The 16,179-nt window shown below is 42.0% G+C and overlaps 1 protein-coding gene across 1 annotated transcript in view; it reads right to left on the bottom strand.

Annotated features, from left to right (window-relative positions):
• The window catches only part of LOC121277430, a 110,256-nt gene that overhangs the window by 80,264 nt on the left and 13,813 nt on the right, over positions 1 to 16,179 (bottom strand). The window contains exons 4-5 of the mRNA XM_041186882.1: positions 10,344 to 10,675; positions 7,139 to 7,272 (exon numbers count right to left, since the gene is read on the bottom strand). Coding sequence (XP_041042816.1) covers positions 7,139 to 7,272; positions 10,344 to 10,675 — 466 coding nt within the window. The remainder of the gene's footprint in view (positions 1 to 7,138; positions 7,273 to 10,343; positions 10,676 to 16,179) is intronic.

Raw genomic sequence — 16,179 nt, 5'->3', positions numbered from 1 at the left:
CCATTATTCTAGCAATTAACATCACCATTCCATTTAGCTTCCTAATCACTTGCTGTACCTGCAGGCTAAGTTTTTGTCATTCATGTACCAGGACACCCAGATCCCTCTGTACCGCCGAGTTCTACAGTCTTTCTCCATTTAAATAATATACAGCTTTTCTATTCTTTCTGCCAAAGTGGACAAATTCACATTTTAACAAAATTATGCTCCATCTGCTAAACTTTTGCTCACTTCCCTAACCTGTCTATAACCCTTTGCAAACTCTCTACCTCCTCCTGAAAATTTACTTTCCTACCTACAGTATCTTGGTGCCATCGGCAAATTGAAGGGTTCTCAAAATTCCCACATTTTTCATATCATCAACAAAGATATGACTTTTGGCCTTTTATGGCAGAGGACCCAACTGCTGGGTTAAGTGTAGAACCCTGCAGACAGGAGGCTAGGATAAGAGGAGACAGAATACGCATTCTTCCCTTTAAAATAATCAACCCAGAGAAAGATTTCATCTTACACGAAACTAAAGCCCATCAAAATCTTGCATAAATAATTGCTACTAACTACTAAGGCAGGAAGGCTGCAATCAATGCAATTATGTGAACCCATCAATACTCCACATATACAATGGCTTTCAGTTCAAAATTAGTTACGGGGATAGGAAGACAATGATAAACATCATAGGAGCCCATTAAAAACAACAAGACAACAATCACCTGGGGAAGCCCATTAAAATCAAACAAAGAACTAACCTTGATTTGGATTGAGATAAGAAATTTGAACAAACAGTATAACTGGGCCACCAGTTATGAAAGGGGGCAGATCTGAAGTGAGCAGTTTCAGGGTGAGCAGTTTTTGGAGCGATTGGAGCAGAGTTTAAGCAGGGAGCTGAGCCAAGCGGAGGGAGGAGATCTGGAGGTTTGCAGGACCGCAGGCAACATCATGGTGAGGGGCACGGGGTGGCTGGCTCAACCGAAGACAATAAGGCCGCAACTGCAGCCCTCCACGAAGATCGACCACCCACAACCGCGCCCTCCGCCTAACTGAAGAACCTTTGCAGATTCCACAGACCAGGACGGCAGGCACCAGAGGACATAAAGAGCGTACCCCAAAACTGCAACCGGCTTAACTGGCTGGATTTCGAACTATCAAGGAACCCTGGTTGGTGAGCATGATCCCTAACCTCTCCTAGTTCAATTTAGTTAGGTTTTGGGGTTGGGACAAGGGTAAGAGGATTAGTAGCATGATCTTCCCTCGTTATGCCGTGTATTCCCCATTCTTAACTAAGTGTACTTTGTAGGTCTGTATAATCTCACTGTAATCCTAATGTTATAAATTCATTTGTGACATCAATAAACCCAGTTTTGTTTCTTGCACCAAAACCAGTTGTCTGCGTCACTTTGTCACAACCCCCAAATAAGTCCAAGGTCTAGAACCCAGGGAGTGGGAGCGATTTGGACCACTCAGAAGTCAGAGTTGATGCTGACACACACCACCACCCCCTACAAAATTAACTACTATACGTTTGGTCCCTTCATCTAAGTCATTGATATAGATTGTAAATAGTTAAGACCACAGCATTGATACAGAAAAAGACCCATTTATCCCTACTCTCCTCTTCCTGTTAGCTGACCAATCCTTTATCCATGCTAATATGTTACCCCTATAAGGAACATATCTTATTATTTCTGTTGGACTGTTGTAAAGAATATATCTTTTTTATTTTCTGTTGGACTATGTATTAAAATTACAATGGTTGCAATTTGAAGGACATGTCCACTGGAACAGGATGAGAGATATATACAGTGTTGCAGGCCTGGAACAAAGTGTACCATGAAAAACAGGATGGTGCCAGAAAGGAGTCCTGGACCAAGGGAGCTACCTGACAACAGCATTTTAATTGACTCCTTACCAGGTGACCAGGGTTTTGTGTGAAGAGAGTGCAGCTGAATAGCTCCTAGCCTGAAAGGAACAAAACCTAAAACCTCTTTCTCCTGTGCATGGAAGATTCCAGTAATTCCACAATAATAGCTAGCTGGCTTTTTCTTCTCATATCTCTATAACCTGCTCTCTTCCTGAAAACCCCTGTCAAGAGGCAAAAGGGGAAAATCACCATTAGAGGCATTGAAAGGCAAGTGTTCAATCAGTGAACTAAATACTGAAAGTGCTGTGTCATCAACAAGAACTGAAAGGAGTTTGGAAGACATCGATCAAAATCAACACATCGTATCCTGTACTCTAGAATTGGTGCTATTGAACTGTTTTATCCCACCCTTAAAATCCATGTTTTTGTGTGTCTTATGTGTCTTGTATGTGTATATAGGGATTTAAGAAGGGGTAGAGTTTAAGCTACAGTGTTAGAAATTAACAGTTCATATTTCTTTCTTTTGTCACTGGTTATCAACAGTTTGTTTAATAAACAGTTATTTATTTATTAAGTTTACAAATCTGGTGCTCGTATTCTGTTAACCTAAATTAAACAGTTAGGTAGAATTGGGAAATCTGTTGGTTTGGTCAAATTTTTCACATTTGTTGCAGCTTGTGGAACAGTGGGGCTTGATACTACAGTGTACTATCCCCAGTGAGTTGTGACTCCTACACCATGTCCTCGTATCTCAGGAAGTAACCTTTGATGTGACACCTTATCAAATGCCTTTGGTAATCCAATATACCACATCTATAGATTCCCCTTTATCCAGGGTGCTTGTTACTTGCTCAAAGAACTCTGATAAATTAGTTAAACATAACTTCCCTTTCACAAAACTATGTTGACTCTGCCTGATCATATTATGATTTTCTAAGTATCCTGCTATAATCTCTTTAATAATGGAATCTAGCACTATCTCTATGACAGATGTTAGGCTAACTGACCTATAGTTTCCTGCTTTCTGTCTCCCTCATTTCTTGAAAAAAAGCGTTACATTTGCTGTTTTCCTAGCATAGAGTCATAGAATTATACAGCACGTAAACAGGCTCTTCGGCCCATTGTGTCCATACCGGCCATCAAGCACCTATCTATTCTAATCCCATTTTCCAGCACTTGGCTCGTAGCTCTGTATGCTTTGGCGTTTCAAATGCCCATCTAAATACTTCTTAAATACAATCCATTGGGAGCTTTCCAGAATCTAAGAAATTTTAGAAGATTATAAACAATGCTTCTACTATCATTGCAACCACTTTTTTTAAGACCCTAGGATGCAGGCCATCTGGTCCTGGGAAGTTGTCAGCCTTAGGTCTAATAGTTTTCCCAGTAACTTTTCCCTGGTGACAATAATTGATTGTTTTAAATTCCTCCCTCTCTTTCATGTCCTGATGTTCAATACCTTTGGGAAGTTTTCTTAGTCTTTCATTATCAATTTCCCAGATTCACTCACTGAAGGACTGACACTAGCTTTAGTTACTTTTTCCTATTTAAATACTTGAAGAAACTCTGACTATCTGTTTTAATATTACTAGTTTCTTTCTCTCATACTCTACTTTCTCCCTCTGTCTTATTTTTCAGTCTTTCTTTGTTGGTTCTTAAAATCTGTCCAATCTTCTGACCTACTATTCATCTTTGCAGATTTGTACACTATTTATTTCAATTTGATACAATCCTTAACTTCCTTGTTCAGGCATGGAAGATGCATCCTTCCCAAAAAGTCTTTCTTTCTCACTGGGAAAAATCCTTGCTGAGAGTTATCAAATAGCTTCTTAAAAGTCTGCCACTGTATCTCAACTGTTATATCTTTTACCATAGATTCCTAGTTCACTTTAGTAGGCTCTGCCTTCATACCCTTATAGTTACATTAATAGAGGTTTAAAATACTGGTCTTAGATCCACACTTCTCCCCTTCAAAATGAATGTGAAATTCTATCACGCTATGATTGCTGTCACCTCAGAACCTTTTTTTTATATCTTTATGGGATGTGGGCATCGCTGGCTAGGCAAGGATTTATTGTCCATCCCTAATTGCCCTTGAGAAGGTGGGGGTGAGCTGCCTTCTTGAACCGCTGCAGTCCCTGTGGTGTAGGTACACCCACAGTGCTGTTAGGGAGGGAGCTCCAGGATTTTGACGCAGCGACAGTGAAGGAACAGCGATATATTTCCAAGTCAGGATGGTGAGTGGCCATGAACTTATTGATTAATCCTGTCTCGTTGCACAATTATAGGTCTAGAATAGCCTATTCTAAGAAATTGTGTTGAAACACTCTATGAACTCATTTTCCAGGCTATCTTTCGCCAATTGATTTGCCCAAACTACATGTAGATTAAAGCCACCCATCATTTTTGTGGTACCTTTCTTACACGCCCCATTTATTTCATCCTGTCCTACAGTATAATTACTATTAGGCAGCCTATAATTGACCTTTTACCTTTCTTATTTCTTATGTCTACCCAAACTGATTCTACATGTTGCTCTTTTGAGCTAAAGTCATCTCTTCCTACTGCACTAATGGGCAGAATTTTGCCCTCAGATGGCGGGCAGGCCCCACCAGCTCAGCAGCGGGCGGACAGCTGGCCCCCGCCACCGAAATGGGGCCTGCTGCCATTTTGAGTGGGCGGGCCAATTAAGGCCCGCCCAGCGGCCTGCCCGACAGGAAGCGCTATGTGCTTCCTGTGTGGGGGGAAAGGGAATCCCCAGCTGTCAAAGTGCGCTCTTTCACGCATGTGTGTGAAAGAGCGCACTGCTCCCTGGGACTAAGTGCTGTCTCAGGGAGATTAGTGACAGGTAAGAAAAGTCAAAAAATAGAAAAATTAAAAAATTATTAACATATCCCCATCATGTGACAATGTCACACGAGATGGGACATGTTAATAAAAATGACATAAACTTTATTAGACTTTTTAAAAACGGACTTGAAACCTCATCCCGCCAGTGGATGAGGTTTCATGTTTTATCAGAAACCCGCTGGGGCTCCTGGCCTGCCCGCTAGCCTTAAGCTTGGACGGGCAGGTCTTTAATTATTTTAATTAGCCTGTCAATGGCCTTAATTGGCCATTGACAAGTCGGTGGGTGGACAGCTGATTTCGCTGTCCGTCCACCTTCCTGAATATTTAAAGGGACCGGGATGATGTTGGGGGTTGCTCCCGATGTCATCCTGCGTCATTTTCCCATCAGCGAGCAGACCCCGACCCAAAATCGCCAACGGGAAAATTCAAGCCAATGTCATCCTTTGTAATTGTTAGTAAATGAGAAATTTTCCCTCTGTTTGCACTTGTTAGTAAATGAGGAATTGTTCCTTCTTGCTATCTCTAAACAATAATACACTGGCAGTAATCTTCAATTCTCTTCTAATCTATTAGAAGAAGTCTCAGTTACAACAGCAGAATGCAGGGGTCCATGATAATTTCACTAATGAGTGAAATCTGATAGTGTACAAGAGTCTGGCTAAAGATCTTCCTTTGCTTCACCATGTCTCTTATCCATCTCGCTTTTAAAAGAACTTGCAAAGAAAAAATTGCGAGGGTATTGGGAAACGCAGGGAGGTGTGACTACACTAATTGGATTTCAAATGGCCTCTTTCTGTGCTGTAAACACCAATATTTTAATAACTCAATTATGGCACTCATCAACTCCCTCATGGTATCATGCACTTGCTTTCAATGTGATGCTGACAAGCACAAAAATTAATAATTTCTGTCTTTATGTTGGCACATGAATAAAATTTACTATGTATTACGTGGCAACAAAAATGTTAGTACTCAGGTTAATATGACCTCCATATTGATTACTTCATTTCAGAAATGCCAAAATGTTGCATAACCCTCAACTATAACATTACGTGACTATGGATCTATTAAAGAACATTTAAATATCTGAATTGGAGCAATTATCATGCTGACAAACAATAAAAATGATTATCATTTTACAATAGTTTACTACAGTATGATGGTTTCTTGGCACACATTGATCCAAATTGGGAAACAGTTCACTGACTCTTTAGATAAGGATCAGACTCAATGACACGACTATGTCTCAGTGTAATGTTACAATATCCTTGGTCACAGTACAGAAGCATAGTGTGTGGATGATCATGGTGGCATTGTTGAAACTCTAACTACAGAGTGGAATAACAGTGTTGGATAATTCAATGTACTGTGACCAATCCTGGAGTTACTGTAATTACCATAAGATTAATTCCCAGTTTAAAATGTACGTTCGTTATGAGCTGAGCCTCTATATTTTAGAGAGCTGTGAACTTAGTGATGATTTGATTGAGGTTTATAAAATAATGAAGGGAGTAGATTGTGTTAATGTGGACTGATTATTTCAACTAAACATGTTAGGGAGGATTGGGGTCACATTTAATAGTTGTAAGGGCAGAACGAGGTTGGATGTTAGGTGGGGTTCTTCTTTTCCCAGAGAATAGATGAATAGGTTGCCAGCTCATGAGACATTTGCTGATTCATTGTATTCCTTTGAGCAAGAGCTGGACCTGTTTCTAGCTAGGATGGTTATGACTTCATACAAGAGATGGATATCCTCTAATGCAGATCATAAACAATGTGGTCTTTTTTTAAAAACTCTTGTGGGATGTGGCTGTCATTGGTTAGGCCAGCGTCTGTTGCCCATCCCTAATTGCCCTTGAGAACAGTTAAGAATTAACCATACTGTTGTGGATCTGGAGTTACATGTAGGCCAGGCAAGGTAAGGATGGCAGATTTCCTTCCCTGAAGGGCATCACTGACCCAGATGACAACTGATGAAAGTTGTCACAGTCACCATTACTGAAACTAGCTTTCAATTCCACCAGTTGACTGGTGGTATTGGAATCCATGCCCCAGAGCATTAGCCTGGGCCTCTGGATCACTAGTCCAGTGACATTACTACTACACCACCATCTCCCCCTCTTGGACCTGTTTTGATCACCTAATGGAAGAGGAGGGGAACTTTCCAGATTTTTCCCCCTAATTGGTCTGTTTTTCACCTCTCCCAGGTGATTACATGGCTCCAGGTGGCTGGGAAATGTAAGCATTTTGATTCATAAGGAATCACATCTGTGTAGCACAGTGTGGATGAACCAGTAAGTTTCTCCTGCATGTCCTTTCCATATATTTGTGCATTCACAGATGAAGGAAACACAGAAGCCACCTGTAATCCATTTAATGTAGGTACTTTTATACTGGTGCATAGAAAGAAAGAGCAGACTGAATACTAACCTATAGGCAAAAAGAACATAATCATTTAGTGAGTTCTCAGATACCAGGACAGTGTGATCCTTGTGTATTGGCTCATCCTCTGGTGATATGTTCACTTGGTGCAACAGTCTGCAGGAGTTGGACAAATCAAAAACCTGAAATCACAAAGATTTAAAGGTCAGTTTTTGATTTGTTTTTGTCTCAAATCAGTAGCAGAATTCATTGCTGCACTGATGACTTATAGAAACAGGCATTATTTCAAGACTAACCAAATTGTACAGTTTACTTTTACGCAGTGCGATGAACCGGCAATGACAGATACAACATAGCATGGGGAACAATACTCATTGTTGAATGTTGCCTCCAGTTTATCTTGTTTTACAAATAGCTAACAGATTTGAGCTTATCTCATATGTAAAGCTCCAGTCTTGTGTGTTCTGTTGTGTGACTTCCTGTTCAATTTTTACCAAAATATCATTATCCATATGACCTTATAATAACATCACTATTAAATATCACTAAATGGTTGCTCCTTTAGTAATGGCCATCTACATGCTACATGGGGCAGAATTTAATTCAGGCGAGGGGGGTCTCACCCACCAGCTGGAGGGCCGGAAAGTGCCCTGCGTTGCCTCCTTTGGGAAAGGCCTGCCATATCAAGTGCCAGTCAGGCACTTAAGTGGCCAGTGGTCCAGGATAAAAGGACTCCAGAGTCAGAAATCATGCTCCCCAAGAGCTGCAGGATAATCAGTGGCCAGCAGCTCCTCATTGCCGTTAGTGCTACAGGGGGAGTGGTGGTAGCTGCTGGCAATGTACCCACCAGTGGCTCAGGATCAGCGAGGGACTGAGGGCACGGGTTAAGTGAAGGCAGAATGGAGACCATAGGGAAGGGGCTGATGGCTGAAGGGGAGGGGGTCAGGGTGGTCGGAAGAAAGGGCAGGGCTGTGACTCTCAGCAGCCCTCCCCCTTCCTGGTTGGGACTCCCGATCAGGCTAAGTGCCTTGAACGAGGAAGACCCCCACAAGAAGCCAGCAAGCAAACCCGAATGGGTTCTGCCTTTTGGGCGTCCCACCTGATAACTGCCCCACTCTCTGTTGTGGGCATTAATTGCCCACTTAAAATTGTTTTAATAAAACTCAATTAGAGTTGGGGCAGGGAGGTTGTCCAAGACTTAATCGGGACAAAGGTGGAAGGCACTGAGATCGCCATCAGGCATTCTCCTGTCCAATTAAATGCCCCCAACCTCAAAACGCGCCTTGAAGGAGGGTATTAAATTCCATCCATGATGTTTACGAACAGGTATCAGCTGAAGCCAAACATCCTTGCCTCTTGTGATGAAAGAGTAATGATGAAAACAAAATGAATGACCACAGCACCAACAACAATCCTGACGCAATCAGCCTGGGTGAGATGGTGTCAGCAGCAAACTTTCAAAAGAGGTCCTTAACCCAATTCCCCTGGGTGGATGGGTCACCTGAGCTATAATATTCCGATTAACCAGGATCTAATTGAATGGTGGAACAGATAGGCTAAATAACTTATTCTGTTCCTATGGTCATATGCTCCATTGAATCACAGCCATCTAGCAATACTCAAAGCCCCCTTTACACAGGAGTCAATTTCATGAGATGGGCAACCAGTAGCAATAGAAGAAAATGTCACATTGCTACTTTAAGCTGTATTTAAATCTCATTTGCATGTGGCAGTCTGGATTTCTGTGGCTATTGACACGTTGCTCCCAGGATAATAGCATGTTTTTTCTTTAATGGTGGGAATCAATGCTGTATCTGCCTGACCTACTTCCCTCTTCTATCCCTGTTTGTAGTCATCTCGTGAACTCGTACTCCACAACAAAATCAGATGGTACTGCAGGAGCATCCAAAGCATTTACAGCCTCCTCACTTTCTTTGATGCTATTTAGATGTTATTTTATCATTCTCAGGACGTGGATATCACTGTCGAAGCAGGCCAGCCACTACTCTTTCCTAGCTGCCCATAGTGTGTTGATACAATTGGGGGGCTTGCTAGCCTCTTCCATGGGCAGTTGAGAGCCAGCCCATGTTGATATGACTAGAGTCACATATAGACCAGGCCAAGAAAGGATGGCAAGCTTCCTTCCCTAAAGGACACCAATGAACCAGTTGTTTTTTTTTAAATGACTGTTGAACAGCTTCATGGTCACTTATTAAATCTGAGTTTTTCTTTCAGGATTTCTTTAAACTGAATTTGAATTCTGGAGCAAGATAGGCCATTTGGTCCATCAAGCCTGCACGCCATTCAACAAGATCATGGCTGATATGATTGTGGCCTTAACTCTACTTTCCTGCCTATCCCCATCACACCAATTGAATATATTCAGCCTTGAATAGATTCAAGACCTGATATAGAACCAATGGGTTACCATCTTGTAGAAGACTGAAGCATTTGCACAAAAAAGCATGTGAAGCTGTTACGCAGAAAAATTAAGCAATACTCCTGCTCCTAAGTCCTATGGACAGAATTTTATGGCCCCATCTGTTTCAGATGAAGTTACATTGTTCTATAGTTTGCCATTGTGAGATTTGAACTCTTGATCTTGGGGTTACAAACCCAGTACCATAACCACTTGGCTATTTAGGCCAAGCCCCCATCATGCTTCCATGTGGTGAGTCATTGAAAAATCCATTAGCTTTGGTGGGATTGGAAAATACCACTGGCAAGAGGGGCCATAAAATTTTGCCCTATGTTCCTCTGGAACAAAATTCAATTGCAAATGTGGGAAAACATTTTTACCAGCAACTGAAACCATGATCTCCCTTATAGAAGCCTATGTGAAGCTTATGTAGGCCCCAGAGCTCCAGATACACACTCGTTACATGAACCAGCTTCACACTGTGACTGAAGCCCCATCTGAACTAGATTTCCAAATATTTTATCTAAATGAGGTTTTTGCATGTCTGTAGTCTAGCTTCATTTTGCCAATGAAATTGTGCACCTTCCTTTATGACTCCAGCCCATGGGTCCAAACAAGATCTACCCAATATAGTTGTGTTCATTTGTAAGGGTGATTTATGTCAGAACAGGTCATATATTTGGACCCTGATGTGAATGTCTCACTCCAATAGGTACAACAACTGAACTTGTGAAATTCTATTAGTCCCAGTGTTTGAAGCCATGGCTTCTGAACTGTGAATCAAGTACTTTTATTACCAATTAATTAAGTTATAGTAGCAACAGATTTTCTTACTTTAACAGAGTGGCTTCCATCATAGAAGGCCAGTAATAGATGCCCATCCATTGCAGATGTTACTATGGGAGGATCCAGAGAGTCACTGGCTGTAAAGATCTGTTTTCCTGAACAGATATCCCAAACCTGGAGAGACTTGTCCTCTGTAACAGCAACCAGACTATTCTCCATGCAGATAGTTATGGAATCAATGTTCTTGCCAACTCCATGAACCGTCCGCACAACTTTGCCACTTTCGAGGTCCCAAATTTTCAGAGTCCTATCCCTGGCTGCAGTGATTGCTTGAAGACCTTTCTGGATACCTGTTACAGCTGTAATCTTGTCAGTGTGACCTGAATGATCACAATAGGCAACCATTAAGTAGCTATATACAGACAATTAACAAATAATTTACAGCACATATGTTATTGTGCTGGATTTTACAAAATATAGATACTAAGGGGACAATATTTTTCTTTAAATTTTAATTGAGTTTGAAAAATTTACATATATCCTTTATGGTACAAATGAGACTGTTTTTGCATGGTTTTGTATAGTTAGGTAGCTCTATGGGGGGTTGATTAGCTCAGTTGGCTAGACAGCTAGTGTGTGATGTAAAGTGATACCTACAGCACAGGTTCAATCCTTATACTGGTTGTGGTACTGCTTGGAGACTTGCCCTTCCCTTGTGGGTTAGTGCCCATCAAGCTATTCCTGACCAATTGATACCTTTTCTCCAATGGAGAAAGGTGCCTCTGGTTGCTTGTGAATTATGGTATACTTACAGATATGTTTATTAAAAAAAATCACAGCTTCTTTGATGTGGTGCAATTTGAAAAAAAGTCAAGTTTGTTTTTAGTTACTTGTGACATACAGCTTCCCCAGCAGATGGGGAAGCTGGAGGCTGGCTGGAGGACTGCTGTAGGCCTCTACCAGCACCACTCATTGCAGCAATTACGAAAAGCATTTATAAATAACTTATCATGTAGGAAAAGGCATTAGGTTGTACCAGATCTTTTCAATGGGAGATGTATTAGGGGTGGTCAGGAGAACTGTCCTTTTGATTTTTCTTGTTTTAGCGCACACTCAACACTGCCTGCTGTGGCACCTATGAAATCAGGATCTCATGAGTGCCATCCTATACCCATTCAATGATGGCATATGATAGAGCTTCAACATACAATGCCATTGTTTTTAAAACCTTTAAAATATTGAAGCAAAACAATCCCATGTTTGGTCGTTATAAATGGAGAGTTTCTTTATCATAAACAGCATTTCAAACTTGAAGGGTCAACTTTAAGAAATTTCTGAAAGCTGTTGACTTTTCTGGTTTCAAAACAAATTTTCAAGTGTAGTTACAACAAATTTGGATATGCTAAATAGATGGCTTCAGTGTAATATATATCGAACACCCTGAAACCTGCCCAAATTGCCTCAAAAAGTTGTGGTAACCTCTGCTCTCTGTGTACATCAATGATTTGGATTTAAGCGAATGGAAGTAGATTCCAAATCTGAAGATGATACTAAAATAGGAGGCATAGAAATAATTCGAAGGACCAAGGGGATAGTTGATAAGAAAGTTGAATAGGTAAAAAGGTAACAGATGGAATTCAACATCAGTAATGCGAGGTGATATACTTTAGTTTAAAAAAAGGTAAAATCATTCTCTGAATAATTGGAAAGCTGCTGACATGGATGAACAACAGGATTTGGGGGTTCAGTTTCACAAGACACAAAAACACAAGAAATAGGAGCAGGAGTAGACCATATGGCCTGTCGAGCCTGCTCCACCATTCAATACTGATCTAGGTCTTCAACTCCATTTCCCGCCTGCTTCCAATACCCCTTAATTCCCAAAAATCTATCTATCCCAGCCTTAAACATATTCAACGATGGAGCATCCACAACCCTCTGGGGTAAAGAATTCCAAAGAGTCAAAACTCTTGGAGTGAAGTAATTTCTCCTCATCTCAGTCCAAAATGATCAGCCCCTTATCCTGAGAAAGTGCCCCCAAGTTTTAGATTTCCCATCCAGGGGAAACAATCCCTCAGTGTCGACCCAATCAAGCTCCTTTGGAATTTTGTAGGTGTCAATTATTTCATTCTTCTAAACATTAAAATTCTTCTAGGCATTAAGGTTATAAAGAAAGCTAATGGAATTTTTTTATGCCCTGATGTAAAGAATGTAAAAATCGAGATGTATCTGGGAACTTACGTAGAGCTTTACTAAGGCCACAGTCGGAGCACTGCCTGCCGTTTTGAGCTTCACACTATAGGAAAGGTGTTTAGATAATAGAAAGGATACGGCACTGATTCAGGCTGCAGAAGTTACTGGTTGAGGCAGAAACTATGTGAAAACACTTAAGATTAGATTGGATTTGTAAATGAAGGGAAGTGGAATGAAAGGGTATAGAAAATGTGATTATGACTATTTGCTCACAACGAGGATAAATGTTGCTAAGGTTGGGCCAAATAATCTGATTCCCTGTTTTTTTAACTCATTCATGGGATGTGGGCTTCGCTGGCTGGGCCAGCATTTATTGTCCATCTCTAGTTGCCCTTGAGAAGGTGGTGGTGAGCTGCCTTCTTGAACCATTGCAGTCCATGTGGTGTAGGTACTCCCACATGTGCTGTTAGGGATGGGGTTCCAGGATTTTGACCCAGTAACTGTGAAGGAACGGCAATATATTTCCAAGTCAGGATGGTGAGTGACTTGGAGGGGAACTTCTAGGTGGTGGTTTTCCCATTTATCTGCTGCCCTTGTCCTTCTAGATAGTAGTGGTCGTGGCTTTGGAAGGTACTGTCTAAAGACCCTTGGTGAATTCCTGCAATGCATCTTGTAGATGGTACACACTGCTGCCACTGTGCATTAGTGGTGGATGGAGTGAATATTTGTGGATGTGGTGCCAATCAAGTGGGCCACTTTGTCCTGGACGGTGTCAAGCTTCTTGAGTGTTTTGGGAGCTGCACCCATCCAGGCAAGTGGAAAGTATTCCAGCACGCCGCTGACTTGTGCCTTGTAGATGGTGGACAGGCTTTGGGGAGTCAGGAGGTGAGTTACTTGTCACATGATTCCTAGCCGCTGACATGCTCTTGTAGCCATGGTATTTATATGGTTAGTCCAGCTTCTGGTCAATGGTAATCCCCAGGATGTTGATAGTGGGGGATGCAGTGATGGTAATGCCATTGAACATCAAGGGGCGATGGCTGGATTCTCTTATGTTGGAGATGGACACTTGTGTTGTGCGAATATTACTTGCCACTTGTCAGCCCAAGTCTGGATATTGTCCAGATCTTGCTGCATTTGGACATGGACTGCTTCAGTATCTGAGGAGTTGTGAATGGTACTGAAAATTGTGCAATCATCAGCAAACATCCCCATTCCTGACCTTATGAAGGAAGGAAGGTCATTAATGAAGCAGTTGAAGATGGTTGGGCCGAGGACACTACCCCAAGGGACTTCTGCAGCGATATCCTGGAGCTGAGATGACTGACCTCCAACAACCACAACCATTTTCCCTTGTGCTAGGTATGACTCCAACCAGTGGAGAGTTTTCCCCCTGATTCCCATTGATTCCCGTTTTGCTAGGGTCCTTGGTGCCACACTCTGTCAAATGCTGCCTTGATGTCAAGGGTGGTCACTCTCACCTCACCTCGAGAGTTCAGCTCTTTTGTCCATGTTTGAACCAAGGCTGTAATGAGGTAATAAGCTGAGTGGCCATGCTGGAACCTAAACTGGGTGTCATTGAGCAGGTTATTGCTAAGCAAGTGCCACTTAATAGCACTGTTGATGACCTCTTCCATCACTTTTCTGATGATTGAGAATAGGCTGATGGGATGGCAATTGGCTGGATTGGATTTGTCCTGCTTTGTGTATAAAGGACATACCATAGCCGAGTAGATGCCAGCATTGTAGCTGTAATGGAACAGCTTGGCTAGGGGCGTGGCAAATTCTGGAGCACGTCTTAAGTACTATTGCCAGAATATTGTTTGAGTACAATTCTGCTGCTGCTGATGGCCCACAGCGCCTCATAGATTCCCAGTCTTGAATTGCTAGATCTGTTTGAAATTTATCCCATTTAGCACGGTGGTAATGCCACACAACACGATGGAGGGTCTCCACAATGACTGTGTGGTGGTCATTCCTACTTTCTGTCATGGACAGAAGCATCTGCAGCAGGCAGGTAGGTGAAGATGAGGTCAAGTATGTTTTTCTGTCTTGTTGGTTCCCTCACCACCTGCCGTAGACCCAGTTTAGCAGCTATGTCCTTTAGGACTCGGCCAGCTCGGTCAGTAGTGGTGCTACCGAGACACTCTTGGTGATGGAAATTGAAGTCCCCCACCCAAAGTACATGCTGCACCCATACCACCCTCAGCGCTTCTCAACATGGAGGAGCAATGATTCATCAGTTGAGGGAGGGCAGTACATGGTAATCAGCAGGAGGTTTCCTTGCCCATGTTTGACCATGAGATTTCATGGGGTCCGGAGTTAATGATGAAGACTACCAGGGCAACTCCCTCCCAACTGTATACCGCTGTGCCGCCACCTCTGCATGGTGATGGTGGTGTTTGGGACATTATCTGTAAGATATGATTCTGTGAGTATGACTATAACAGGTTGTCTGTGAGACAGCTCTCCCACTTTTGCCACTAGCCCCCAGCTGTTAGTATGGAGGACTTTGCCAGGTCAACAGGGTCAAGATTGCCATTGTTGTTTCTGGTGCCTAAGTCAATGCCTGGTGGGCCATCCACTTTCAAGCCTTTTTTGTGACAACTGAGTGGCTTGCTAGGCCATTTCAGAGTGAACTACACTGCTATAGGCCAGACCAGGTGTTGTATCAGGATGAGGCCAACAGATTTCCTTCCCTAAAGGGTATTAGTAAACCAGATGGGGTTTTAACAACAATCATGGTCATCATTAGACTTTTAATTTCAGATTTAAAAAAAAATCTTTTATTGAATAACATGCCAGGATTCAAACGTGGATCCCCAGAGCATTACCCTGGGCTTACTAGTCCACCGATGATACCACTACACCATCACCTTCCCACCTAATGCAGTCATTCTAGTCAAATAGCAATAGTGTGAAATTTTAGATACAATAAGCATAGTGAGAGAGGAAGTACTGGAAGGACTGACATCCTTGAAGGTGGATATGGATTGTATCTCAGGCTGTTAATGGAAGCCAGAGAGGAAATAATGGATGCCCTGAGGATCATTTTCCAATCCTCAGAAGATACAGCCGAGGTACCAGGGGATTGGAGGTCGGTGAATGTTGTATCATTATTTAAAAAGGGTGCGAGGAATAGGTCAGATAATTATAGGCCGGTCAGTCTGACTTTGGTGGTGGGAAAATTACTGGAATAAATTTTGAGACAGGATAAACTGTTACTTAGAAAGTGCAAAACAAAAACAAAGACAGAATTACCTGGAAAAACTCAGCATGTCTGGCAGCATCGGTGGAGAAGAAAAGAGTTGACGTTTCGAGAAAATGCCTTTGATTGATTGATCAGGGATCATCAGCATGGTTTTGTTAGATAAAGATTGTGTCTTACTCAATCAAATTTTTTGAGGAAGTAACATGGAGGATTGATGAGGGTAGTGCAGTGGATGTTGTCTGCATGGATTTTAGTAAGGCTTTTGACAAGGTCCCATATGGAAGACTGGTCACAAAAGTGAAATCCCATGATTTACAGGGGAAGATGGCGAGTTGGATCCAAAATTGGCTCAACAGCAGGAAACAAAGGTCAATGGATGTCATTGCGAATGGAAAGAGGTCTCCAGTGACATTTCACAGGGCTCAGTGTTGGGGCCCTTGCTGTTTATTGTATATATTAATGATTTGGACATAAATGCGG

This window comes from Carcharodon carcharias, chromosome 4 (genome assembly GCF_017639515.1).
Source record: "Carcharodon carcharias isolate sCarCar2 chromosome 4, sCarCar2.pri, whole genome shotgun sequence".
NCBI classification, from domain to species: Eukaryota; Metazoa; Chordata; class Chondrichthyes; order Lamniformes; family Lamnidae; genus Carcharodon; species Carcharodon carcharias.
Note: the sequence above shows the minus strand (reverse complement) of the source record. Positions and strands in the feature narration are given on the sequence as shown.